Source organism: Schistocerca serialis, chromosome 1 (assembly GCF_023864345.2).
Source record: "Schistocerca serialis cubense isolate TAMUIC-IGC-003099 chromosome 1, iqSchSeri2.2, whole genome shotgun sequence".
Classification (NCBI taxonomy): Eukaryota; Metazoa; Arthropoda; class Insecta; order Orthoptera; family Acrididae; genus Schistocerca; species Schistocerca serialis.
This window is the reverse complement of record NC_064638.1, coordinates 561,501,882-561,528,342: the sequence shown is the minus strand read 5'-3', so window position 1 is coordinate 561,528,342 and position 26,461 is coordinate 561,501,882. Positions and strand designations below refer to the sequence as shown.

The following is a 26,461-nucleotide window of genomic DNA, read 5'->3' as shown; positions in this document are numbered from 1 at the left end:
CATTTTTGCAATCAGAAACCTGTGTTTTTTAGATGATAACATCAATCAGTTTCCGAAAAACCAGTTCTGCATATTATTATTTTAATGGTATTTTTTTCTGTTCATTTATCACGAATGTCAACAGTCCATTGGAATCACATTTCCGAAATCAGTTTTCTTAATACCTATTTTCTTTTTGATGTCGAACCAAGCATTTACATAAATGGCAAAGAGGTGGTATTCTCTCTGTGGAGTCTCCAGTCTGTCGGCTTGACTTGTATATCTTTGGCATGTGTTTCTATTCTCTTTGTCGGAAATGTCAAGTAGGGGCGTAACCTGTCCACATTACGCAATTGATGAATCATCGACAAATTAAATGAGTGAAATTAATGAGATGTAATTCGCCATGGAATCGCACAAACAGCAAAATAATGGTCTGGCACTTTATTCTTGAATCCAAGCATTGAACGGCATGATGACATCAATTTCCCGTCCGAATGTATTAACTGCCAAGGACACCCCATTCACAAAATAATAAAACAGGACGCTTTACACATCGGCGATAGCAGCGACGTTTTATCTAGTCCCACTCAGCCGCTACGCGCGGTGTCAGCTGCAGCCCCGTAACTTAGTGGAGAGACGCTCTACAGACCGGTGTTAGTTGGCGATTGGCGGTCGTAACATTTGATATGGAGTGGATGCTGACACCGTTAGATATCTTGTCTGTTGTCCCAAGGTGGTATGTGGGCGCCTGCTTTGGGACAGTGTTCTTCATATATTACTTGCGCGATGCCGTGAAAGTAAGTTTAATGAAAGATATACTAGTGATTTTTCGAATAGAAGTGTAGTTTTAAAACAATTCTGATTTTTTTTTTTTTTTTTTTTTTTTTTTTTTTTTTTTTTTTTTTTTTTTTTTTTTTTTTTTTTATATATAGCTACCAACCATAGCGTGTGCTCCCGGCAAGTTCAGACAATTTTTGGAAGATAACGTTCCTATATTGAAGGAAAAATTCTGGCCTACATTATGGTGTTTCGAATCGCGAGCGCAAACTGTTTTGGCTAGCCTACTGCGCTCACAACTTCTTCCCGAAATTCTCTACAGAAGGTGAGCCAATATTTCAATTTTTGCGTTGTCACAGCTGATCGTAATTCCATTATATATCATGTCATTAACACCAACAGAGTTTAGGGCTACTTTAAACATTTTGTAACTTATATACTTTATTTAACGCTTTAGCTGTTGGACTGAATTTACTGTATAAAATGACCTACAATGTTGCAAAGCGAGACATTGTCTTGGCGTAGGTCCTAAAGACTGACGATTACCCACGGTAAAAGCAGATACGATATACGTTTCGATACAGTCAGAAGAGCGCGCACAGTTTAGAGTGAAGTTAATTTTTCTAGTGTCATTAGTAAAAAGCGCATGGTATAAAATTTTTTGAAACTACCAAACCCTTGAAGAGATGTTGAGTGGAGTTTTGATCATAAAGTTTGGTGCTTCTTAACGCATATCATATGTACAAAGACTGAAAGTGACTTTTTATTTACAATTTTTGTGTGTAACTTCGAATTTATTGTATAAATTGTAAATATTTGTCATGCATGGTGTGCTCTATCCTATTTCTGACTTGAGTGTGATACTGCCGCCCCCACACAGCTTAAATCTTGAGTGTGGCAACAAACTGACCAGTGGTGTAGCCCAACATCTAGGTTTTAAGTTTAAAGGGAAGCGTGTTAGTTGCTGCAGCCAATGAATGTGAATGCTGTATAGACTGTGTCAGCAGTTTGACATGTAGCACAGCATAACTTTTACATTCACACCGTAGTTAATTGCTCTTTGCTGTATTTTATGCATGTGTCATAAAAACAAAACTTCAAGATAAATTCAGAAAATGTGTGATAGATAGTGGACCCATCTCTGATGAGTGTTTTGATACATAGACCTGTTATGCACATATATCATACATCAACTATGAACAGTGCAAGTGGGTTCACTCTGTAGTCTTAAGTCTACAGAGGTTTTATAGTCACTCTCCACAAGACTAGATGTGCTAATGATTCAGCTGTCATGCTGTCAACTTCAGCCATTAACATCTTCAGGTCCCACATGTGTTATTGGAAGGATTGCTTCAATGAAGACCGCTTCAGCCTGAGCCTAACTGATACTTAACATATCATTCATTCCATAGGTATTATAAGTGTCGTCTTTGATAAATGGGCATATGTGTGATAAAACATGAAGAAAACGGGCTATTTGTAGATTCAAATCAGTTCATTTAGACTGACTGCTCAGTACATATAAATCTGAAATGGTATCACTGTCGCATCACACACAGAATTAGATTATTTCAGACGTATTCCTTTTGAGTTCAATAACTCCTGTTTTAGGGTGTCATTAATTGTCATTTAACAACCACCTCCTTTTTCACATAGTAAAAAAATGTGAATTGAATCGTCATTTCGAACTTGTGAATCAAATTCCTTCTTGCATATTTGTTGAAGAGACTTTAGAGATTGACAGTTCGTATTCTCAAACTTAATTTTTACTTGGTTAGTTTTTACTAGTTACTATAAACACCTGCAGTTCACAAGCTTGAGTGTAAGCATTATAATTGTATTTCTTGTTCTCTTGATGATAAGACACACACCATGAAAAATAAAAATTGATTTTAAAGAATTTATACACGTCACCATGTTGTATTATTGGCTTTGTTTCTTTTTGCAGAGAGATATTGAGGCTTAGTGATTGATTTTAAAGAATTTATACACGTCACCATGTTGTATTATTGGCTTTGTTTCTTTTTGCAGAGAGATATTGAGGCTTAGTGATGGTGGACAAGTGGCCTTGGACTGGCTGGAAGATGGCTGTGCCCCTAAGTCACCAATTGTTATTATCCTTCCTGGTTTAACCGGAGCTAGCCAAGCAGATTATGTTAAAACGCTTGTTAGAGCTGCAAACAAACTTGGGTTGCGTGTAGTTGTGTTCAATAACCGGGGTCTTGGAGGTATATCACTGAAGGTAGGTTTCAGTTGTATCCACTGATGTGGCACACATTCACATCTCAGTTTTACCATCAAATAAGACAGTTGTTAACAACAATGTCAGCAAAGAAATATTTTATTTTATAAAAAGAATTGTTGGTGATTGGGATTGAAGAGAATAAATATTTATGTGTAAGGCTTATTTTTAGAAAGCAATTGGAAAAAACACATGCACAGGCAGGTGTGGCATTATCAAAAGATATTATCTTTATTTGGTGATGTCACTATATAAATTTTCTTAAGCAAGAATTTAGGTCTTCATTGACTTTGATTTTAATCTTCTTGCTATGATATAAGGTGAAAGTGATCCTTATGTTCCTCGACATTTTTCATTACTTTACCACTTTATTATTATAATTATAGCAAAATTATTTTGGCAACATGTATAATTTTTGTAATTGGATGAATGCCAGTTAAGAAGTAACTTGTTTTAATGGGTCAGTGTAAAGTGCAGAAGAAGCCTTTAATACATAGCTGAGCTAACTCAGGAAATATAAATTGAACAACAATATTAGTTACAAAAGTGGCTGTTAATCACTTTAGGGCTTCAAGGTAGTTGGTAACACTTGCATATTGGACCAACAAATTAAAATAGGATCAACAAGCTGACTTTAAAGCCATTTGTTTACTGTTCTGTAAAATATAGCACCAGCCACAATGCATTCCCACTGTGTTTGATTTTGTCAGGCTGAGGATGAGTTATTTGATGTTCCCAAGTAGCTGGAAATTGCCCTGACTACTGTCAAAAATTGGAAGCTGCTACAGATGGTTTTTTTGCGAAGGCTACCAAGGATCATGTACCATAGACACAAGAGGTACCTCAAGTACTGTCCTCTCAGATGCTTTCTCCTCTGCAGGGAGTACAGGGTTTATCAGTACTTGTCCACTTGGATGTCAGTGCTATGTCAGTAACAAGCCAAGCCGCCCCCCCTCCCCCCCCCCCCCCCCCCTACAGGGGAAACAGGAGAACTCAGGCTGTCACAGCCGGCCCCCTAACGAACAAGCTCCATGTGCTGTCTTCCACTGAAACTGAGCCAGAAAGACACACATCAGTTGTTGGGAAACAGACTGTGCCCTGTTTCATGGGGAGATGAGCAGGAAAGGATAGTGGTCTGTTAATCATCGACAGTTCAGATGTTCAGAGAATAATGGTACCCATTGAGAAAACAAGATACAAATCAGTTGCATATTGTGACACCTTTTTGGAACAATTGGTGCTTGTTGTCTGGGCTCTGAGGTTGAGAAGATATTGCTCATAATCTGCATCATTGTTCCCAGCAGTGATCATGTCCCCACAGTTCTGAATTAAGTGGAAGGTTTCCATCAGAGACTCTGAAGATTCTGTTACTACCTAAGCTGCAACGACCTAAACTTGTACAGTCCTTCTAAATCGGATGGTGTGCACTACATATCAGAGGCTGACAGTGTGTACACAAGAGTTTTTTGGATTAGATGACTTTGTGTCCAGTCAAGACAACAATAGCTGTAGGATACACTAAAATATCTGTGTAGATGCATTGAAATGCCCCCTGCCATCCCCTCCCTCCCCCAGCCCCCTCCCGCAGGTGAGAATATTAAAATTCTAATAGTAAACGATCAAAGCATTCACAATGAAGTGCCATAGTTTAAAGCCATCCTAAAAAGCAGTTGGACTCACATAATACTAGGCAAAGAAAGGCTTTAAAAACCAAACCATTGAGATTTCTGAGGAAAATTGAACCATATGTTCAAAGAATTGACTAATGTAAACTGGAGATGGTGTACTTGTTGCAGTAGACAAGGAACTAAAATCCCTTGAGAGATAAATTGAAGCTGCATGCAAGATTTGTTGTGCAAAACTCAGTACAAATAGGCTGTGTGTATAACCTTATGGTTGGATCCTTTCATTGATCCTCAGACTCACCCCCAGGTGCAAATGGAAGCTTTAGAGAAATTTCACGCCAGTAGTACACACATTCCCCTATCATACAGCAATAATTGAAAAAGACTTTAGTCATCTATCAATCAATTGGTATGGTTATAATTTTGTTAGTGATTGGCATGACAAGTCAGCCTGCAAAACATTACTGCGTCTCCTCTGAAGAACAGATAGTTTGGAACCCAACAAACAGATCTTACCTCACTGAGGATGCCAGTGTTGAAACTACTAAAAGGACAAAGGGCAGCTAAACATATTGAAATATTTATATGTTCAGCAAGCTAGATAACAAGGCAGTGGTGTCTTATCTTTCTGAGGAGCTTGAAACATTTTGATCTGGATAGGAGCATGTATAAGAACCGTGGCTCAAGTTTAAAACAATAGTTGACCATGTTCTTGAGAGAAGTGTATCTCCTAGAAAACTCACAGTGGGAGGGACCCTTTAAAGTATACAGTTACTGTAAAGATAAAGACACTACTGAGTAATAGGTGAAAAACAAAGCCTAGGTCTACAGACAAAAATGTGGTGAATGTCAAACTTGTTTACAAAGGAAAATCCAGAAGTATTGCCCCAGTTTAATTCTCATACCGCTGCAGGTATTAGTGTCAGGTGCTATGAAAAGCAGCTGAAATCGTTAAAAGTGAACGAAGTTTCAAGACCTGATGGAATTCCTATCAGATTCTATACTGAACTTGCAGCTAAGGTAGCTGCTCTTTTAACAATAATATGCTGTAAATTTCTCAATCAAAAACCATGCCCAGTGCTTGGAAGTAAGCATAGATTGCTCTCATCTACAAGATGGACAGCAGAAGTGGTCCTGAAAGCCAATATTTCTGGCATTCATTTGTCTTTGGTGATTGTGACAGAAAAATCCTCAATGGCTGTAGAATACTGTTAATAAAAGTCGCGAGCTGTTTCGTGCCACTAGAAGAGACATCCTCAAGCTGAAAAAGATTGTTTTTATCACTAAAAGACAACTGCCTTAGATCCTCTCCCCATCATTTGCGTCATATTGTAAACAAACTGGACACTAAAAGCTATAGTCCTTACTTAAAATTAAGGGGGATAGCGGAACCACGCTGCAAGCAGGAAGGTGGTTGAGTGGCTGGAGGCAAGGCAGTACCAACAAAATAAAATGTTGTTGGTGAGTCTTGGAACATATTATGTGCCCAAATGTAATGAGGTAACTTGAACAGAATGAACAACCAGCATAGATTCCAAAATCACCGCTTGTGTTAAAGTGAACTAGCTCTTTTCTGTGATGATATCCTGAAAACATGGATCAAGGCTGTCAGGTAATTGCAGTATTTTGTGACTTCCAAAAAGCATTTGAGTTAATACCACACATAAGCCTATTATCAAAAGTGTGATCGTGTGGAGTGCCAAGAAAATTTCATGACTGGAGTGAAGATGTCTTGGTAGGGATCACATATCATGTTATCTTGGATGAAAAGTCGTACCCAGATGTTGAAGTAACTTCATGTGTGCTCCAAGGAAGTTGGTGGATATTTTTTCTGTTCATGTAGTATATTAATTACCTTGCAGACATTAGTAATAATAATGCCAGATTTTTCTCAGATGATGCAATTTTATGTGAAGAACTATTATCTGAAATAAGCGGCACAAATTTCCAGACAGTAACATTTCAAAGGCTTGCTTTAAATGTTTATAGATGTAAAATCATGCACTTCACAAAGCAAGTCAAAGTAGTTTCCTGAGACAAACTCTAAGTGTCACATCTGGAATTTGTCAACTCATACAGATACCTTCATGTAATAATTTGTAGAGCTATAAAATGGAATGATCACATTTGCTCAGTGGTAGGTAAGCAGGTGGCAGACTTCAGTAAATTGGCTGAATATTAGGGAAATGCAGTCTGGAGATTGGATGTTTTGTAAACAAATGAGTCATGCTAGAATATTGCTCAAAAGTGTGGGACCCATACCAAATAGGACTTAAGAGGATACCAAACTTGTACAAATAGTCACAGGTTTGTTTGACCCGTGGGAGAGTGTCATGGAGATGTGGAAAGACGTGAACTGATAAACACTTGATGATGGACACAAACTGTCCCATGAAAGCCAATTTAGTAACTTTTCAAGAACCAACTTTAAGTGATGAATCTAGGAATACAGTAAAAACCCCAATATATTGCTCCCGTAGGGATCCTGAAAACAGGACTAGATTAGTTACATAGTGCACAGAGGTATTTAAGCAATTATTCTTCCTGCGCTCCATACTTGAATGGGAAAGCTATAATAAGAAGTACCTTCTGCCATGTATTTAATGGTGGTTGGTAGTGTATGGATGTAGATGTAGATAGAGTTGATGTATGGATGTAGATGTAGACAGAATTGAATGACAAATCAAGGAATGTTAACGATCATATCTGTAAGCCTGTAGGAGGTATCGAGCAAGAATTTCTTTAGTTCTTCATCAGTTTTCTGTGTATTGGCAAGCTCTGCAAAATAAGTGCAGCACAAGATGCTGCTAATTTGTGGGAGGGAATCTCCAACAAGATTATTTAGTCTGTGAACATGGGGAATATCTGTTTTACACAGGGCATAATTTTAATCGTCACTAACACTTGGTTTAAGAATAGTAATAAATGAAGGCATAATTTAATCATTGTGAACACTTGGCTTAAGTAAACTAGTGAATGGAGGTTGGTTGTATTCATGGACGAGAACTGGAGACCTTCGAAGGTTTTTGGATTGATTGTTTGGAGGTAAGACAGAGATTTCAAAATCAGATTTTAACTGTAAGACATTTTCTGGGATAGGTGTGGATTCTGGTCATAATTTGCTCGTTATGAACTGAACTGCAAATTAAAACTGAAGAAATATCCAAGAGATAGGAAATTAAGGAGATGGGAAAAATTGGAGGAACCAGAGGTTGTTGAGAGTTTCAGGAGGAGCATAAAGGCAACATTGAACTGAAATGAGGGAAAGAGATGCAATAAAAGACTAATGAGTTACTTCGAGTGATGAAATACAGAACTCGCATTTGGGAGGACGACGGCTCAATCCCGCGTCCGACCATCCTGATTTAGGTTTTCCGTGATTTCCCTAAATCGCTTCAGGCAAATGCCGGGATGGTTCCTTTGAAAGGGCACGGCCAACTTCCTTCCCCGTCCTTTCCTATTTCGATGAGACCGATGACCTCGCTGTCTGGTCTCCTTCCCCAAACAACCCAAGAAATACAGAAGATAGCCAAAGTTCCTATTGATGAAAAGACAAAACATAATAGAAATTCCTGGACTACACAGGAGATAATTGAATTTAATTGACGAGAGGAGAAAATATAAAAATGCAACTAATGAAGCAGACAGCAGGGAATATGGATGTCTAGAAAAATGAGACTCAAAGAAAGTGCAAAATGGCTAAGCAGGAATGGCCATAGGAAAAATACAAGGCTGTAGAAGCATGCATAACTATGGGAAAGATAGACACCAACTATAGATAAATTAGAGAGACATTTGAAGGAGAGAGATGCAGCTGTACGAATAGCTGCACCCCCTGCGGGTTCGGGGGTTAGAATAGGCCCGCGGTATTCCTGCCTGTCGTAAGAGGCGACTAAAAGGAGTCTCACATGTTTCGGCCTTATGTGATGGTCCCCTCTCGGGTTTGACCTCCATCTTTCTAAATTATTCCGAAGAGCGAGCCAATTGGGGAAGGGCGCCTTACATGGTGCACTGTATCCGTCGTGCAATTAGACCTTTAGCTGGCTTTCTCGTCGTTGCAATGGTGTCCCGCTCGTTTTCGATCTCTTGGGCGAGGTTACGTCCCTGGGTGCGATTACCACACTGCACTCTGCAGTGTTTCTTTTATCTGCGACGACGACCTTGGACATTTTTGCACCTAAGATCCAGCACGGTAGCCAGTCCGTTGTGGTGGGGCCACCATGTACCCTCTTGGTTGTAGCCCCCTGACAACACAGGGATCGCTCTACTGATGCCTGCGCCGTTAACTCCCCACGTATGCCAAGGAGTAGATGCCTATCCTCCTGGGGTATCGGGACTCCCGGCAACGGCCATCCTGCCAGGTGGCCTTTGCTGTGGCTGGGTGGCGCCTGTGGGGAGGGCCCTTGGTCGGAATAGGTGGCATCAGGGCGGATGACCTGCAATGAAGCGTGGTACATCATCTCTCGCTGGCGGCCAGCCGCCAGCAGTCTCTAAGCGTTCTCGGGCTCAATTTAATGCTCAGAAGTACGATCCGAAAACGTTCCCCTCCCTGGCCACGCCGTGGGAAGAACGTAAGTCTCAGGATGGAGGTAACAGTTATTCGCCCCGATTCTTAGTTTGCGTGAGATCTGATGGGGAGTCTTTTCTCTCCACAAAGCCTCAGTTCTTCGTCGAGCATTTAGAGGACAAGTTTGGGGAGGTGGAGGGCTTGTCTAAAATGCGCTCTGGGTCAGTACTGATACAAACGGCATCCTCCGCCCAATCACGCAGGTTACTTGCTTGTGACAAGTTGGGGGATGTTAACGTTACTATTACACCACATAAGAGTTTAAATATGGTCCAGGGTGTTATTTTCCATAGGGACCTCCTTTTGCAGTCTGATGATGAGCTGCGCGCCAACTTAGAACGTAGAGGTGTTCATTTCGTCCGGCGCGTTCATCGGGGTCCGAGGGACAATCAGGTTGCTACCGGTGCCTTCATCTTGGCCTTCGAGGGTGATACGTTACCGGAAAAGGTCAAGGTGATGGTCTACCGATGTGACGTCAAGCCCTATATCCCTCCCCCGATGCGGTGCTTCAAGTGCTGGAAGTTCGGCCATATGTCTTCCCGCTGCACTTCCAGCCTCACATGTCGAGATTGCGGACGCCCATCTCATCCCGATACTCCATGTGCCCCGCCTCCCATCTGCGTCAACTGCGGGGAGCACCATTCACCTTGCTCGTCAGACTGCAGAATGTTCCAGAAAGAGCGCAAAATCATGGAATATAAGACCCTGGACCGACTGACTTATACTGAGGCCAAAAGGAAATACGACCGATTACATCCAGTGAGAATGACATCTTCCTACGCCGCTGCTACAACACCTGTGCTCGCCCCATCAGTTTCACGACTTCCAGCCGGATCGATGAGTGGTACAACTGCTCCTGCCCCCTTGCCAGTGGGGGGCTCTACCCACCGGGTTGCTCCTGTGCCACCTACCTCAGGAGCAACACCATCCCCCCCATCGGGGACGTTGGTCCCCGCTTCTAAGCCGGCGAAGTGTCCAACTTCTTCGGCTTCTCACTCTCGCAAGGGGTCCCTTGGGTCCCTGCCTTCCCAGGTTTCCACCAGTGGGAAGGCTGACGACCGACAGTGGCGTAAGTGCCCACAATCAGCTGGTCGACGGGCTTCACGACCCTCCTCAGTCCCGGAGACTGAATCGGTGAAGCCCTCCCAGCCAGTTAAACCCAAGGAGCAGCGTGAGAAATCAAAGAAGAAGAGCACTAACCCCAAGGAACTCGAGGTGGCAGCCACCCCACCGCAACCTTCCAGCTCTGCGTCTGAGGACGAGGTGGAGATTCTGGCGTCCGCTGAGGACCTCGATCTCGCCGGTCCCTCAGACGCCATGAATAGCACTAGCGCAGGTGCTCAATCGGAGGCAGCAGGTGACCCAGCGGCGTAATCTGCCTTCCCTGTCCCGTCACGCCTTTCCCAGCCATGGACATCATCATCCTCCAGTGGAACTGCAGCGGTTTCTTCCACCATCTAGCTGAGCTCCGCCAACTTATCAGCCTTCACCCTTTCTTCTGCATTGCTCTGCAGGAAACTTGGTTTCCAGCAATGCGAACCCCCGCCCTCCGTGGCTATCGGGGTTATTATAAGAACCAAGCAGCTTATGAAAGGGTGTCTGGTGGCGTCTGTATATATGTCCTTTACACTCTGCACAGCGAGTCTGTCCCTCTCCAGACACCTTTAGAGGCTGTCGTTGTACGGGTGTGGACGCCACAGGCTGTTACCGTCTGCAGTCTTTACCTTCCACCGGATGGTGATGTCTCGCAGCATGTCCTGGCTGCGCTGATAGCCCAATTGCCGCCACCTTTCTTGCTATTGGGCGACTTCAACGCCCATAACCCTCTGTGGGGTGGGTCAGTGGCAACAGGTCGAGGCGCCATCATTGAGCATTTATTGTCGCAGCTCGATCTCTCGCTGTTAAATGATGGTGCCTTCACTCACTTCAGTGTGGCGCATGGCACGTACTCCACCATTGACCTTTCCATCTGTAGCCCTAGCCTCTTACCGTCTGTCCAATGGAGTCTGCATGACGACCTGTGTGGTAGTGACCACTTTCTGATCTTTCTGTCACTACCACAGCGTCACTCTTCTGGGCGCCCTAGCAGATGGGCTATGAATAAGGCTGACTGGGACGTGTTCTCCTCCACTGCCGCTATTGAGCCTCTCTCTACTGATGACATTGATGCGGTGGTTCAATCGGTCACCACCGGCATCGTTACTGCCACCGAATCTGCCATTCCCCGTTCTTCTGGGTCCCCTCGGCGGAGGGCTGTGCCTTGGTGGTCGCCTGAAATCGCTGAAGCGATTCAAGATCGCCAGCGGGCGCTCCAGCGTCACAAGCGACATCCCTCCATCGACCACCTTATCGCCTTCAAACGGCTGCGTGCGCGGGCCCGCCTCCTTATCCGCCAAGGCAAGAAGGAGTGCTGGGAGTGGTATGTGTCCACCATTGGCCTCCATGTCACTCCATCGCAGGTCTGGGCCAAGATTCGATGCGTCCCTGCGCTCTCACTGAATGGAGCAGTTTGTACAGACTCCGACGTCGTTGCAAGGCGCTTGGCAGAGCATTTTGCTATGAGTTCCGCTTCTGCGAATTACCCCCTGGCCTTCCGCTCCATTAAAGAGCGGATGGAACGTCGGAGCCTTTCGTTTCGCACCCACCATCCAGAATCGTACAACGTTCCATTCAGTGAGTGGGAATTCCGCAGTGCCCTTGCTGCTTGCCCTGATACCGCTCCTGGACCAGATAGCATCCACTGCCAGATGCTGAAACGCCTCTCAGTGGCCTGCCAGCGACGGCTCCTCGACCATTACAACCGTATTTGGGTCGAGGGTGAGTTTCCGTCGCAATGGCGGGCAAGTATTGTTATCCTCATTCTGAAACCAGGCAAGAACCCTTTGGAGGTGGACAGCTACTGCCCCATTAGCCTCACCAACGTTCTTTGCAAGCTTCTCGAACGGATGGTTAGCCGATGCTTGACTTGGGTACTGGAGTCTCGGGGCCTTCTGGCTCCGTCTCAGGGTGGGTTCCGTAATGGCCGCTCCGCCGCCGACAATCTGGTGAGCCTGGAGTCGGCCATTCGTACTGCCTTTGCCCGCCGTCAGCACCTGGTCGCTGTCTTTTTCGACATGCGGAAGGCGTACGATACGGCATGGCGTCATCTCATCCTTTCTACGCTTCATGGATGGGGTCTTCGGGGCCCTCTGCCGATCTTTATTAGAAATTTTCTGTCGTATCGTACCTTCCGCGTGCAAGTCGCAGCCTCATATAGTTCCACCCACGTCCAGGAGAACGGTGTGCCACAGGGATCTGTTTTAAGTGTCTGCCTGTTTTTAATAGCCATTAACGGGCTCGCTGCGGCCGTGGGAAATTCTGTCTCTGCTTCCCTGTATGCTGACGACTTCTGCCTTTATTACAGCTCTCCTGGCATTGCAGTTGTTGAACGTCAGCTACAGGCTGCTATCCGCAAGGCGCAGTCTTGGGCTGTAGCTCATGGGTTCCAGTTTTCGGCAGCCAAGACCTGCGTTATGCATTTCTGCCGGCGACGCACTGTCCACCCGGAGCCGCGGCTTTATCTTGCCGGCGAACTTCTTTCAGTGGTGGAATCACACAGGTTTTTGGGAGTGGTTTTCGATGCCCGGTTGACTTGGCTGCCTCATATCCGACAGCTTAAACAGGCGTGTTGGCGGCATCTCAACGCTCTGAGGTGCTTGAGCCACACCCGCTGGGGCGCCGACCGATCTACCCTGTTGCGGCTCTGCCAGGCGTTAATCCAGTCCCGCCTGGATTATGGGAGCCTGGCTTATGGCTCAGCATCCCCCTCTGCGTTGCGGGTGCTGGACCCAATACTACACAGTGGGATCCGACTTGCCACTGGTGCCTTCCGCACCAGCCCTGTGGACAGCATCCTTGTTGAGGCAGGTGTCCCTCCACTGCGGTTACGATGCCAACAATTACTGGCTGCTTATGCTGCCCATGTTTTTAGCTTGCCCGGGCATCCAAATTACCGTGTCCTGTTCCCGCAGTCAGTCGTCCGTCTGCCAGACCGTCGGCCCTGGTTGGGTTGTCCGATCGCCGTACGTGTCAAGGAGCTTCTCTGCAGACTTGGGTTTTTCCCTGTTCCACCTCCTTTCCGGGCACCCCTGCGTACACCCCCGTGGTGTGTTCCTCGCCCTTGCCTTCGGCTCGACTTGGCACAGGGCTCGAAGGACTCGGTCCCTCCAGAGACCTTCCACCGCCGCTTTTATTCCATCCTGGCCACGTATCCGGGCTCTGGAATTGTTTACAGCGACGGTTCAATGGTTGCTGGTCGTGTCGGGTATGCGCTAACTCTAGGGGACCATTCCGAACAACGGTCCTTGGCGGCTGGCTGCAGCGTTTACACTGCTGAGCTGGTCGCCATATTTCGAGCACTAGAGTATATCCGCTCCTGCTCAGGTGAGTCCTTCGTTATCTGTAGCGATTCCCTGAGCGGTTTACGAGCTCTCGACCAGTGTTTTCCTCGTTCTCGTCTGGTGATGGCTATCCATGAGTCCCTGCATACTCTTGCGCATTGCGGCCGCTCTGTGGTCTTTGTGTGGACCCCCGGTCATGTCGGTATCCCGGGCAATGAACATGTTGACCGCCTGGCGAAAGAGGCCACGAGACAACCGTCTGTGGATGTTGGCCTCCCAGAGGCTGATTTGCGGGCAGTCCTCCGCCAAAATGTTTTGGCGCTTTGGGACGCTGAATGGCGCGATCGGATCACGCCCAATAAACTCCGTGCCATTAAGGAGACGACGACTGTGTGGCGGTCATCCATGCGAGCCAACCGCAGGGACTCAGTGGTCCTTTGTCGGCTCCGCATTGGCCACTCCCCGCTGACACACAGTTACTTACTGTGCCGGGAGGACCCTCCTGTATGTTGCTGCGGGGCGGCTTTGACAGTGGCCCACATTTTGTTGGCCTGCCCCGTTTTAGCTGTGGTCAGGCAGACATTTGCGCTGCCTGATACGCTCCCTGCCATTTTATCTGATGACCCTGTTATGGGTGCCTTAGTTTTACGTTTTATTAGGGCAGGGGGTTTTTATTCTTTCATCTGAGTGTTTCTGTTTTCCTTTATTGTTTTGTGTTGATTCTGGCCTCTGGCCTCCGGTTTTAAACTGATTTTTGTAATGTGTTTTAAGTGGTTGGCTTTTCCTTTTTTTATTTCTATGGTCGGCCTACCACCGTCACACTCTGTGTGATTTTAGTTCGTTTTGCCTGGTCTTTGTCTCAGTTTCTCTTGTTCTGTGTCGTCTGTGCTCTATTCTGTTAATCGTTTTTATTCTCTGTGGGTGTTTTTAGTACTTGGAAAAAGGGACCGATGACCGTAGCAGTCTGGTCCCTTTAATCCCACAAACCAACCAACCAACCACGAATAGCTGCAGCTCAGATAGCAAGTCAATACTAAGCTATGAAGGGAAAGTTGAAAGACGGAAGAAATGTGTTGAGGGTCTGTGTAAGGAAAAGAACATAATGACAACATCGTAGAAAAGAAACGTGAATTAGGTAAAGATGAGATGGGAGATATGTTACTGCGAGGAGGATTTGACAGAGCACTGAAAGCTCAAAGTGAAATAGTACCCCTGGAGTAGATGACATTCCCTCAGAATTAGTGTGATACTTGGAAGGGCCAGCCAAGACAAAGTTATTGTAACTGTGTGCAAAATATACGAGACAGATGATATACCATAAGACTTCAGGAACAAAGAAGGCAGATGCTGACTATAGTAAATACTATCAAACCATCAGTTTAAATCTTGGTTGCAAAATACTGACATGAATTGTTTACAGGAGAATGAAAAAGTTGGAAGAAATCTGATCTCTGGGAAAATCAGTGAGAGTTCTGCAGAAAGGACATGAAAGGGAAGTAGTAGTTGAGCAGGGAGCTATGCAGGGTTTTAGCCTTTCGCTAATGTAATTCAGTCTGTCCCCTGAATAAGCAATAACAAAAATCAAAGATAAATTCGGAATGGGAACTAAATTCAGAGAGAAGAAATAAAAACTCTCAGGTTTGCAGATGAGATGGCAGTGCCGTCAGAGACTTGCTGCTCTTCTTTGTATAATTTCATTATGTCCTGTTAGACCTATTTGATACGGATTCCACACTCTTCAGCAGTAATCTAAGATAGGTTGTGTTTTTACTGTTGTAAGCAATCTCTTTTGTAGACTGATCGCTTTTCCCTGGTATTTTACAAGTGGTTATAACTCTGCCATCTCATTTACCTATGACTCAGCTTGTTATTGTTCCATTTCATATTCCTACATTTTGTTACACTCATATATTTGTATGATTCCAACTGAGACTTGTTGGTATTGTAGTCACTGGATGCTACAGCTTCCTTGTTTTGAACAGTGCAAAATTTTGCATTTTTGAACATTAAAGGCAAATTGCCACTTTGAAATCGAATCAAGATTTGAATGAGTATTTGAGCAGCTTTTTGCAGACAGTGTGTCACTGAAGATAAATGCATCATCCACAAAAAGTTTGAGGTTACTATTAATGTTGTCTGTGAGGTCATTAATGTATAACATGAACTGCAAGGGTCCCATCACACTTCCCCGGGCACACATGAAGTTACTTATACATCTGTCGATGACTCTCCATCTAAGAGAACATACTATGTGAACTGCACCAAAACTCAAAAATCCAGACACAAGACTTTTGAAAATCAAGAAATACTGCATCTCCCTCACTGCCTTAACCTGTGGCTTTCAGGATTTCATGTGTGAAAAGTGCAAATGGGTTTCAGTTGATCCATTATTTCGGAATTCTTGCTGATAGGCATGGAGGACATCATTCTGTTCAAGATACTTCATTACATTTGAACTCTGAATGTGTTCTAAGATTCTGCAACAAATGAATGTCAATAATAGTTCACTCCTGCTGCCCTTCTTGTAGATGGTTGTGACCTGTACTTTCTTACAACCACTGAACATGACTTTTTGTTCGAAGTATGTATATTATGATTAAAAGAGGAACTAACTTGGCTTCAAGTGTACTACAGAATATGATAGAAATTCCATGAGGCATTGGGGCTTTGTTCAGTTTTAACTGTTTCAACTGCTCCTCAATTCCACTGACACTAATATCTATTTCACTCATCTTTGCAGTGGTACTAGAATTAAACTGAGGCAGTACTCCAGAATTTTCCTTTGTAAGAGCACATTTGAAAATGGAGTTTAGCATTTTGCAAACTTCAGTCTAAGTTCCCATCTTGTCTGTGAATGTCTGTACACTGACATGTGAGCCACTAAGAACGTTTACATATGAACAGGATTTATTCAGGTTTTATGAGAAATTTTTTGATAATATACTGCTACAGTAGATTTTTAAGTCTTCATGCATTGCCCTCTTGACAACCAAACATGTTTCCTTCAGCATCTCCCTGTCTACAACTGCGTGCTTTCTTTTATATATAATATGCAGTAGTCTCCTTTCTTTATAATGACTGCATCCCATGGAGGGCCCCTCCATCATTAACTGACTTTCTAGGTACAGGTCTATTGATAGCATAATTAACTAATATTTTAAACTTGGCCATAGTTCTTCTACATGCTTCTGTCAGAGCTAAATGTTTCAAGTTCCTCACTGAGAGATAAAGCCACTGTCTCTTTATGTAGTTTACTGAACATATAAATCTTCCAGCTTGTTTTAATTTTCTTTGCACTTTGGTAATCATTGTTGTAACAACCACTCATGATCACTGATACTAGTTTCAGTGTAGCCACCCTCAGTGCCGCCAAGTCTGTTTCCTGTCATTAGATATAACATATTTCCATTGTGAGTGGTGTTTCAAAGTATGTATTCTAGGGAGTTTTCAAAGAAGCTGTTAGTACTGCCCTCTCACATAAAGGAAAAAAGAGAACCCCTTGATCAGGCTCTGAAGACAAGTAGTAGTCAACTAACAAACCTGTCATCCTCAGTTGCTCATCATGGGATGTGGTATGGAGGCACATGGGATCAGCACGCCACACTCCCAGCCATTGTCCGTGATCTGACCTTGGAATTGCTACCTCTCAATCAGGTAGCTCCTCAGTTGGCACCACAAGTCAGACTGCTCCCTGGTGCACTTCTCCCACCAGGGAAAAATCCCTAGTAGTATTGGGAATTGAACCCAAGCCCCCTACATGAGGGTCTGTCGCATTGACCACTTGACTACAGAGGCAGACCTCTCTCATATAAGAAACAGTAATTCTTCAAATTGATTGATGGATGGTTAAAGTCTCCTCCATTGATCACAACAGTATGATGGTAACAGAAGTATGTTAGAGGAACTCGTGCATTAGTGAATTGAAGTTGTCTTCTAAAAGTTTTCAGTCACAACTGGGCATGTCTGGTGGTTGATAAAAGGATCCAATTGTAAGTTAATGCTCACTCTTGATACTGGGTTGTGGCTCAGTCTCGCTTGTAACTTCTGTCTCGGGGGATTTGAGCTTCTCGAAGACACTTCAAAAGTCTTTCATTCAACTGCATTAAATGTCAATAATCCTTCATTCTAAGATTATACACTGCCCATTTCATGATATTTTAATTGCATTTGAAGTTGAAAAATTTAGCTAATTTACCATTAGGCCATTGAATTGGTATTGTTTCCAAAATTTCAGATGGCACTTGACATTAGCATTGCCAGTTAAAATCGGTGGTAACCCACAAAAAGACAACCAAAATTATTTGTTTTAGGCTGGGTAACTGAGCTCTGCAAGTCAGTTTTGTAGGACAGTGCTGCAAAACCAGTGAAAACAGCAAGAAGCAACATGTAGTGCCCATGACTATGCCTGCAGCAGGAAGGTCGACCTTTCTACTACAGGCATAGCCAGGTCACAAAATGTGGCTTCTTATTGTTTTCACCAGATCTGCAGCACTAGTCTACAAACATAACTCTAAGAGTTCACTTACATGGCCTACAACTACTAATTTTGGTTTTCTTTTTCTGGGTTACTTAGCATCGATTTTAACTGTCCATGCTCATGTCAAATACCATCCAAACATTGGGATGCCTAATGTTAAATTAGCTATATTTTTCACCTGAAGGTATAATTACAATATCACAAAACCAGTCATGTGTAATCTCAGAATAAAGGATTATCAACAGGTAATGTTGTTTCCAGAAGTTTTTTAGAAGATTTTCACAATTTTTAAAGAACATTTTTATTGTGTATCAACTATGCTGTGGATGCCTGCGCACCTTAAAATCATATCTCTGGTTCGAGCCTTCCACTAGATTCAGAACCAGGGGGCCACAATCAGTTCTGGAAGCAAGAGTGCAGACTGTGTGCTTTGTTGAAACTCCATGAGCAAGGCTAGGCTTTTCTTCTTACCACTGGAATGATCCAACTGTGACATCAGAGCCCGGACAGTTGACAACCTTTTTTACAGTGTCTGCCAAAATCCATAGTTGGTTACATCCTGTTACCTCAATGGCAGCTGGAACACACTCTTTGACTATTTGAATGGGGCCACCAAGTACACACACTGAGTGCACAATGTGTTCCTTTCTGTCCCTTGCTGCCATTTCTCTAAGAGGTTCCATTATTCACAGGATGTTTAAGCTGTAGACAATAAGTAGACCTATACCCTCTAGCTTTTGCCTCCCTTTGACATGGAAGTTAACATGTTCCCCATCAGGTGAAGTGATTCTCACTGCCTCAGTTTCAGTGGAAGGCAGCACCTCAGATTCGTTGACCTGAGGGGAATGGGTTTAACACCTAGAGTTCTCCCTGGTCCCTGTGTCCAATGCGTAGGGCACCAGAGACCTACCATTGGCATGCAAGTCAAAGGCACGCCTTCCTGTATTTGCTATATAGGCAGCATCCACAGTACTTGAGGTACCTTTGCTACCTCTCATACATGATTCTTGGTAACCCTCCCAACATATCCTTTCTTAGAAGCGTACAAATGCTTGAAAGTAGTCCAGAAAATTTCCAGCTGCTTACAAACATAGACTAACTCATCCCATGCCCGAGAACAGCATATACAGTGGGACTGCATTGTGTATGGTGCAATATTTTACAGAACAGAAAACTAAGCTTGCTGATTCTATTTGAACACATGGTCCTATATGCTACTAACATCACCAGTTGCCTATAAGGACTGAAGGGATTAACAACGGAAAAGAGAAATTTTATGACAATAGAAAAATTTGGCTTAAAATTTGCTAATTTCCTGAACCATTTCACAGTTTATAGTCATTAACAAACTTGAAAATAGCATTAATGTAAAAAAAATGCAGAAAGTGTACCCCGTTAAAAGACATCTGAATGTAACCCTGATATGTTAGTTATAATATATGCTATGGTAACTGTATATAACAAAGTCTCTTTTACTAAGAAATATGCTATGCACAACACTCATAACTGTCAAAAATTCTCAGAAATGTATGTTTATTTGTATAGATATTCACTGAAATTTTGAGAGAAAGATTTTTTTGTACAGAGAGACTACTACTAAAACTGTACAAATGTATGGATAAAAAATCTACCCAGCAAGTGGTGGCAAGGAAACACACACACAAAATGTTTTAACTTTTATAAGCTTTCAGAGCCAATGGCTCCTTCTTCTGGCAGAAGAGTTGAAGGGGAAGGAAGAAGGATGAAGGAAAAGTACTGGAAAGGTTCAGGGAAAGTGGTATAGTTCTGAAAAGTCACCCAGAACCCCAGTTCAGGAGAGTAATAAAGCATCAGTCTTTCCTTCTCATCCCGTCTGGTTAGTCTCCCCTGACCCAGTGTTCTGGGTGACTTTTCTGAACTGTATCCCTTTCCTAAACCTCTCGAGTCATTTTCCTTCCCCCCCTCTTCCATCCCCTTCAACTCTTGTGCAAGAAGGAGGAGCCACTGGCTTCGAAAGCCTGTAAAAGTTAAATAAACCCTTTTGTATGTCATGTTCCCCTGCCATTGCTTGGTGAGTAGATTTTTTTAATCAATCTGTTTACAATCAATCTGTTTATTTTGTCAATAACTGATTATTTTCATTGTTATAAAACTGTACAAAAGCACACGCACTAGGCAGCATCGATAAATCTTGAATATATACTTTAAATGTACACTGTACAATTAAATTAGGAAACAACTGTTCACAAATAAGGGCAATGTGGCCAAAATTTTCTAAAAAACAAAAATTAAATTTAGAATTGATGACATAATATGAAGTTCTTGCAGCACTAGCAAATGTTTGAAGAAGCACACTATATAATCAGGACTTACACAAAATTTTACACAATAAAATATTATGCAAAAGCGATACAAACAGTAAAATATTAGAATCTTAGGATTTCGATTTAAGCTACCTGGCACATGTAATCTCACACAAAAGACAATTTGGATTTTTTGCTTAGTTGAATGTGAGACAACTTATACTCTAACGTGCCAAAGATGAACAATGCACCATCAATTTATCACGGTAAAAAATGCAAAAATTGTGGACCACCAACAAAGCATGTCTTCTATGTGGGTTCCTAACAGTGCAACTCCATTGTGATGTATCCACTGGAAAGCCTCAACTGTTCCCTTTAACCGAATTTCGATGTCATACCTTTGGCAGCCTGTATAATCATATTCATTCTAAAGGTAGAGAATCAACACATTTGGTCACTGAGCATTTTGTGGTGCCTGGTGTTCAGAAGGTCTGACATGAGGGCCCATGCAGGCTTTGCCTGTCAACACAAAGTAGTGCACCACATACATGTGCATGTAGGCAATTTTCCAAATACTATTATGGGTTTTGCTCATGTATTCATAGATATATTCGGTCCACTGCCACCCTCTGATGGGCAATTCCTATATTCCTATTATTTTATCAACAGTGACAGACCATGTCACATGCTGACCAGAAATGATGCCAGTTGCACACATTACAGTAGACACACTGTCCATACCTTTTATGTCAAATTGGTTTTCTCATTTCAGCTACCATGGTCGGCAGTTTGATTCAGAGGTATTTCTCGAGTTTTGTGGTACCAACCATCATTGTACCACAAGTGACAATCAAGCCATGGCATGGTTCAGCAATGTCACTGTACACTTGTGACTGCTTTAAGGTGCTGTATGACTCATTGGACACCTGTACTTCAGATGGTTCTGTTTGCCTTTGTGCAATGTATAAAGTCAGTTTCATTGCTTTTGCAGCTGAACTGATTTTGTGATGAGCCACTGCGCTTGCCTGGTGAATTTGTCAATGTGATTGCCACACAGCTATTGATGTTAACCTGTCAGATTTTGTTGCACATCTGCATGTCCATATTGCTTACATTTGGTCTTAACTGATCTCCAGACATAGTTCCACTCTTATATTCATTCATCAGGACTTGCAAAATTGTGCCCTTTGTAGTGTTTTGAGCAGATGGTGTCTAACCAGCATTTTAGCCACCATATATTGGCTCTCACCAGATAGTGAAAAGAAGAGACATAGCACAGTGTTATTACATGACAAGACCACAACATTATGTTTAAACAAGGTCAAACCAGCATATGTATTTCCTGATACAGTCAGCCTTGTGCCTCAACCTGCTAACATGACAATCGTCACCAGGATCCAGTTGTGAAACCACCTCTGACTAATGCACATGTTTCTGGTCAGTATGTTCAATTTCTGGCAAAATTTTGGGATGACACTCTGATTTCCCCCGATGGGCTGTTGTAGTACAGTTGAAAACTAATTGCTATTTCATACAGTATTTGAACGAACCTTGCTGCCAGAGAAGTTGAGAGATTCTGTATCAAAATTGTTATCATGCACAGTGAAATACAGACTTTTCTGTAGCGAACAATTGAGGTTTGTGGTAAAAAATGTAAGTGATTACAGTTCTAAAAATCTGTACTGCGAGCTTTAAAATAGACATTGTGCCTGTTAGGAGCTTAACTCTTAGCAAAAATAATTGTTACATATATTAACTGTGTGCAAAACAGTGTGGAAACAGTGTTTGTAACAAATTTGGAATATTATTCTATTAATTTAATAAATGTAGTTGGTCAAGAATTCTGCATAATTATACTGAACATGCACTGTAGAGCATATTCACACAGCTTTTCTCATAGTCACCTGACACTGATGATTATGTTTCTGTTGCCAAATGTTGCACAGATAGGTATGATAACAATATAGTTCAATGTGGCCCAAGCACAGGTAACATATCAAATATATGTAAATCCTCAGATATTTATTCTCCATTTCCATAAATAACCATACCAAATGTAGTTTTGTGTAGATGTAATTAAAGATATTTAGCAAGTATCATGATTCTGGATTTCCAAGATTAGAGCTATTTATACGATTGATTCCTTATTTGTCAAGGGAAAATAAGGGAATGATGGTTGCTATAAAATCTGCTTAAATATTGCCTCTTGGCCATACAATCTAACTATTATTCTAATCACTGGACAAGAGTTCTTGAAATAGTCAAGTGTTTGCTTTCAGTTCCCCGAATCATGAGTATATAGTCTGAATTTTTAAAAATTCTCTCATAGTCCAGTTATGTTTGTATCTTCCAGACACCTCGAACATACTGTGCTGCGAACTGTGAAGATCTGTCAGCTGTTATTCATCATGTGCAGACTCTCAATCCAAATGTTCCTTTAGCAGCAACGGGTATATCAATGGGCGGGTAAGAGCAGTGTCTTCAAATTCTCATAGCAAAAAAATTTACATAGATAATAAGTCAATTTCTTAAATCTGTAGCTCTGCTTATACTACTGGAGGTGATTTTTATTCATGTGAAATAATCGTCCAGTTGTCCAAGTATTGAAATGTAGGATTAAATTCAAGAGAAACTTGGTTTATGTATTAACCCACCTGTTAAATAAATTTTTAAGTGTCTCTAAATTCACCCTCAATTTCTGCTGACATGTTTTTTCTTAGCTACTAGATATCAGTTCACATCTCATTTGTTGGTGATTTGTATGAGTGAGTGATTTTGTATAATGAATGATTGAGCATTGGATATAAAACTTAAGGAAAAGAATATCAGGTATGAAACTCAAAGAAAAATAAAGAAAACATCAGCATAATGTGTGGTGGCAGCGGCAGATGCCCTTGTCATCTTGTTGGTATTAGACAGTCATGTTCATACAGCTTTAAATAAAAATATGGAGTTTTAAATAAAAATATGGAGTTTTTGTGCAAATTGACTGTAGATATACACCCAGTTCTACAGATAAAAACAAAGTATACAAGAAGTTAAACAGGCATGCAAAATTAAAGGAACACTATATAAAATGTCAGTGCTCATTTTGTAAATGAATTAGCTAACACACAGCACCAGGAATGCAAGTTTTCTACACTTGCATCTATACTCTACAAGCCACTTTTCAGTGTGTGGCAGAGGGTACTTTAGGTACCAATGTAACTTCCCCCATTTCCTGTTCCAGTTGCTATGGTTTGCAGGAAAAACAATTGCTGATGAGCCTCCGTGTGGTCTCAAATGTCTCTAATTTTTATCTTCATGGTCTTTCCACAAGATATACATAGGAGGAACCAATGTATTGGTTCATTCATTAAGAAAATAGACTCTTGGAACGTAACAGTAGACCACACCATGACGCAGGATACTCGTCTTGCAGTATCTGCCTATGGAGGTAGTCAGGTACTTATGAACCCGGAATGAAACATGCTCTTCTTTGGATCTTCTCTCTTGCCTTTATTAATCCTATCTGGTGCGGATACTAGAGTGGTGAGCAATATTCACGTATTGGTCAAATGAATGTTTTATATGCTACTTCCTTCGTTGATGGACTACATTTCCTGAGGACTCTTCCATAGAATGTCAGTCTGGCATCTGCCTGACCAAGGATCAATTTTTTGTGGTTGTTCCACTTCAAATCATTCCGTATGCACACTCTTAGATACATTTTGAAAGTAACTGCTTCCCTTGATTGCAGAACAATCATGTAATCATACAGTGAAGGGTCTTGCAGTCTTTGTGTTCATAAAATGTTACATTTGTTTTTGTTGGTAGGGGGGGGGGGGGGTGTCAACTGTCAAAAATGGTTCAAATGGCTCTAAGCACTATGGGACTTAACATCTGAGGTCGTCAGTCCCCTAGACTTAGGACTACTTAAACCTAACTAACCTAAGGACATCACACACAATCCCCCCCAGGGGATCCACAACTCTTTTGTGGATACGTGCGTAGCGAGCACGGGGCCCCGAGCTAATGTGGCCTTCCTTCCTTTCCGGGCTGCATACCTTCCCTTTCCGCATCCTTCCCCATCCCCTGTCTTCGCCCCCCCCCCCCCCCCCCCCTCACCTCTGGCTCTTTCCTTCACTTTCTCCCCCTCTGGGAGTATGGTTTGCGCCTACGTCCGGAGACGGACGCTTGTAAATGTACCGCATTCTTCGCCTTCCTTGCTTGTATGTCTTCTTCCTTCCTTTGTCCTTCTCTTTTCCTTACCTCTTCTCTTTACCCTTTTCTCCGCTGCGGCGTTTGAGACCCCCTCTTCTTTCCTTTCCCTTTCTCTTTCTTCCTCCCTGTGCGTGTCTGAAGGCCGACCCACGCACTTCCATGCGTAGCCGGTGACGGGGTAACGCGTAATTCCCCGCCCCGGGTAGACAGGTAGGAAACGTACGTACCCCCTGGTAACGGCCAGGCCCAGGGAGGGGTGATTACCCGAGCTGATACCTTCCGAAAGTGCCGATTGGTCCCTCCGTCCGTTTGTCGGGAGGTGTGACCTGAGGTGTGAACAATCACCTAAGGCGGGAGTGCCCTCAGAGAGGGCCCCCACAAGGGAGGAGCGCGCCATCGGAGACGCCGGTAATCATGGGGGATTCTTCCGCAATGGTTTCCTCACCTTCCACTTTGTCTGCTCACAAACGTAAGTTCACTGAGTCTCAGCCACAGTCAGTTCTTCCATCGTTGCGACAGTTCCTTGTTGTTTCTCGGTCTGACGAAGGTCACGACTTCTCCACGGTCAACCCTTTCATTATTCAGAAAGGTGTCGACGCAATTGCAGGTCCTGTGAAGTCTTGTTCCAGATTACGGAATGGCACCCTGTTGTTAGAAACAGTCAGTGCCCTCCAGGCACAAAAATTGCTGCGTACCTCACTACTACACACCTTCCCTGTCCGGGTGGAACCGCACCGTACTTTAAATTCCTCGCGTGGAGTCGTTTATACACGCTCCCTCGATGGCTTGTCTGACGAAGAAATTCAGCACTACCTGTCTGACCAGGGCGTAACGGCTGTTCGTAGGGTTATGAAGAGGGTTGACACAAACATCATTCCAACCCGCACTGTCTTCTTGACATTTGACAGAGTTCAACTCCCATCAAAGATCGAGGCAGGCTATGAGATAATTTCCGTTCGCCCTTACGTCCCAAACCCTACGCGTTGCTATCGGTGTCAGCGGTTCAATCACACCAGCCAGTCCTGTTCCAATCCGGCCAAATGTGTTACGTGTGGCAGGGATGCCCATGAGGGTGCTTGTCCACCTCCATCCCCTCGCTGCATCAACTGTATGGGTGACCACGCTGCTTCCTCTCGAGATTGTCCCGTTTTCAAGGACGAAGAGCTCATCCAGGAGATCAGAGTAAAGGAAAAGGTGTCGACCTTTGCTGCTCGAAAATTATTCGCCAGTCGACAGCCCACCGTGCCTCAGAAAGGAAAATACAGCACTGTCCTTGCTTCTCCTCGGCCAACAAAGGAGGCGGCCACGCAGACTTGCGACCTCACTTTTAGTGCCACGGTCGTCAGATCGGCCAGTGCAAAGATCGCCCGTTCAACCTCCCCACTTTCGCCTGCCCACTCTATGGCTCACCCTTCGTCGGGTTCTGCTAAATGTCGAGCCCACAAGTCAGACACGAAGTCTTCGAAAACAGAGCATACTCGTGAAGAGTTTTTACGTACCGCAACTTCACAACCATCGGTTCCTCCTTCATCTAAACATCATACTTCCAAGAAGGCTACAAAGAAACCCAGTTCCTCTCCTTCTCCGCCAAGGCGTGTCCCATCTACAGCACCACCTGGCGGAAATCGCCCTCGGCCGTCCTCTGTGTCGCCGAGGCGCACTGCTGGCGGCCGGTCAACCGGCCGATCGCTGGTGGCAGGAGCTGCTCCTGACCAACCTATGGATCAGGATCTTCTGCCTTCGGCTGAATGCCATTCCATGCTGTCGGTCGCAAGCTCTGAGCAGTCGTTGAGTTGACAGCGACCTTGGTCACAGTCCTCAATTTTCTGTTCACCCTATGTCCATTATCCACTGGAATATCCGCGGCATTCGAGCCAATCGGGATGAATTGTCGATCCTCTTACGATCCTACTCGCCGGTCATCTTC

At 43.5% G+C, this 26,461-nt stretch overlaps 1 protein-coding gene across 1 annotated transcript in view; it reads left to right on the top strand.

The window, feature by feature from the left end:
* The first annotated feature begins 296 nt into the window (after positions 1 to 296).
* LOC126475616 (phospholipase ABHD3) overlaps positions 297 to 26,461 on the top strand; it is a 69,669-nt gene continuing 43,504 nt past the window's right edge. Inside the window, exons 1-4 of the mRNA XM_050103481.1 lie at positions 297 to 779; positions 915 to 1,084; positions 2,791 to 3,001; positions 22,685 to 22,797. Of these exons, the coding sequence (XP_049959438.1) occupies positions 669 to 779; positions 915 to 1,084; positions 2,791 to 3,001; positions 22,685 to 22,797 (605 nt within the window). The 5' untranslated portion in view covers positions 297 to 668. The remainder of the gene's footprint in view (positions 780 to 914; positions 1,085 to 2,790; positions 3,002 to 22,684; positions 22,798 to 26,461) is intronic.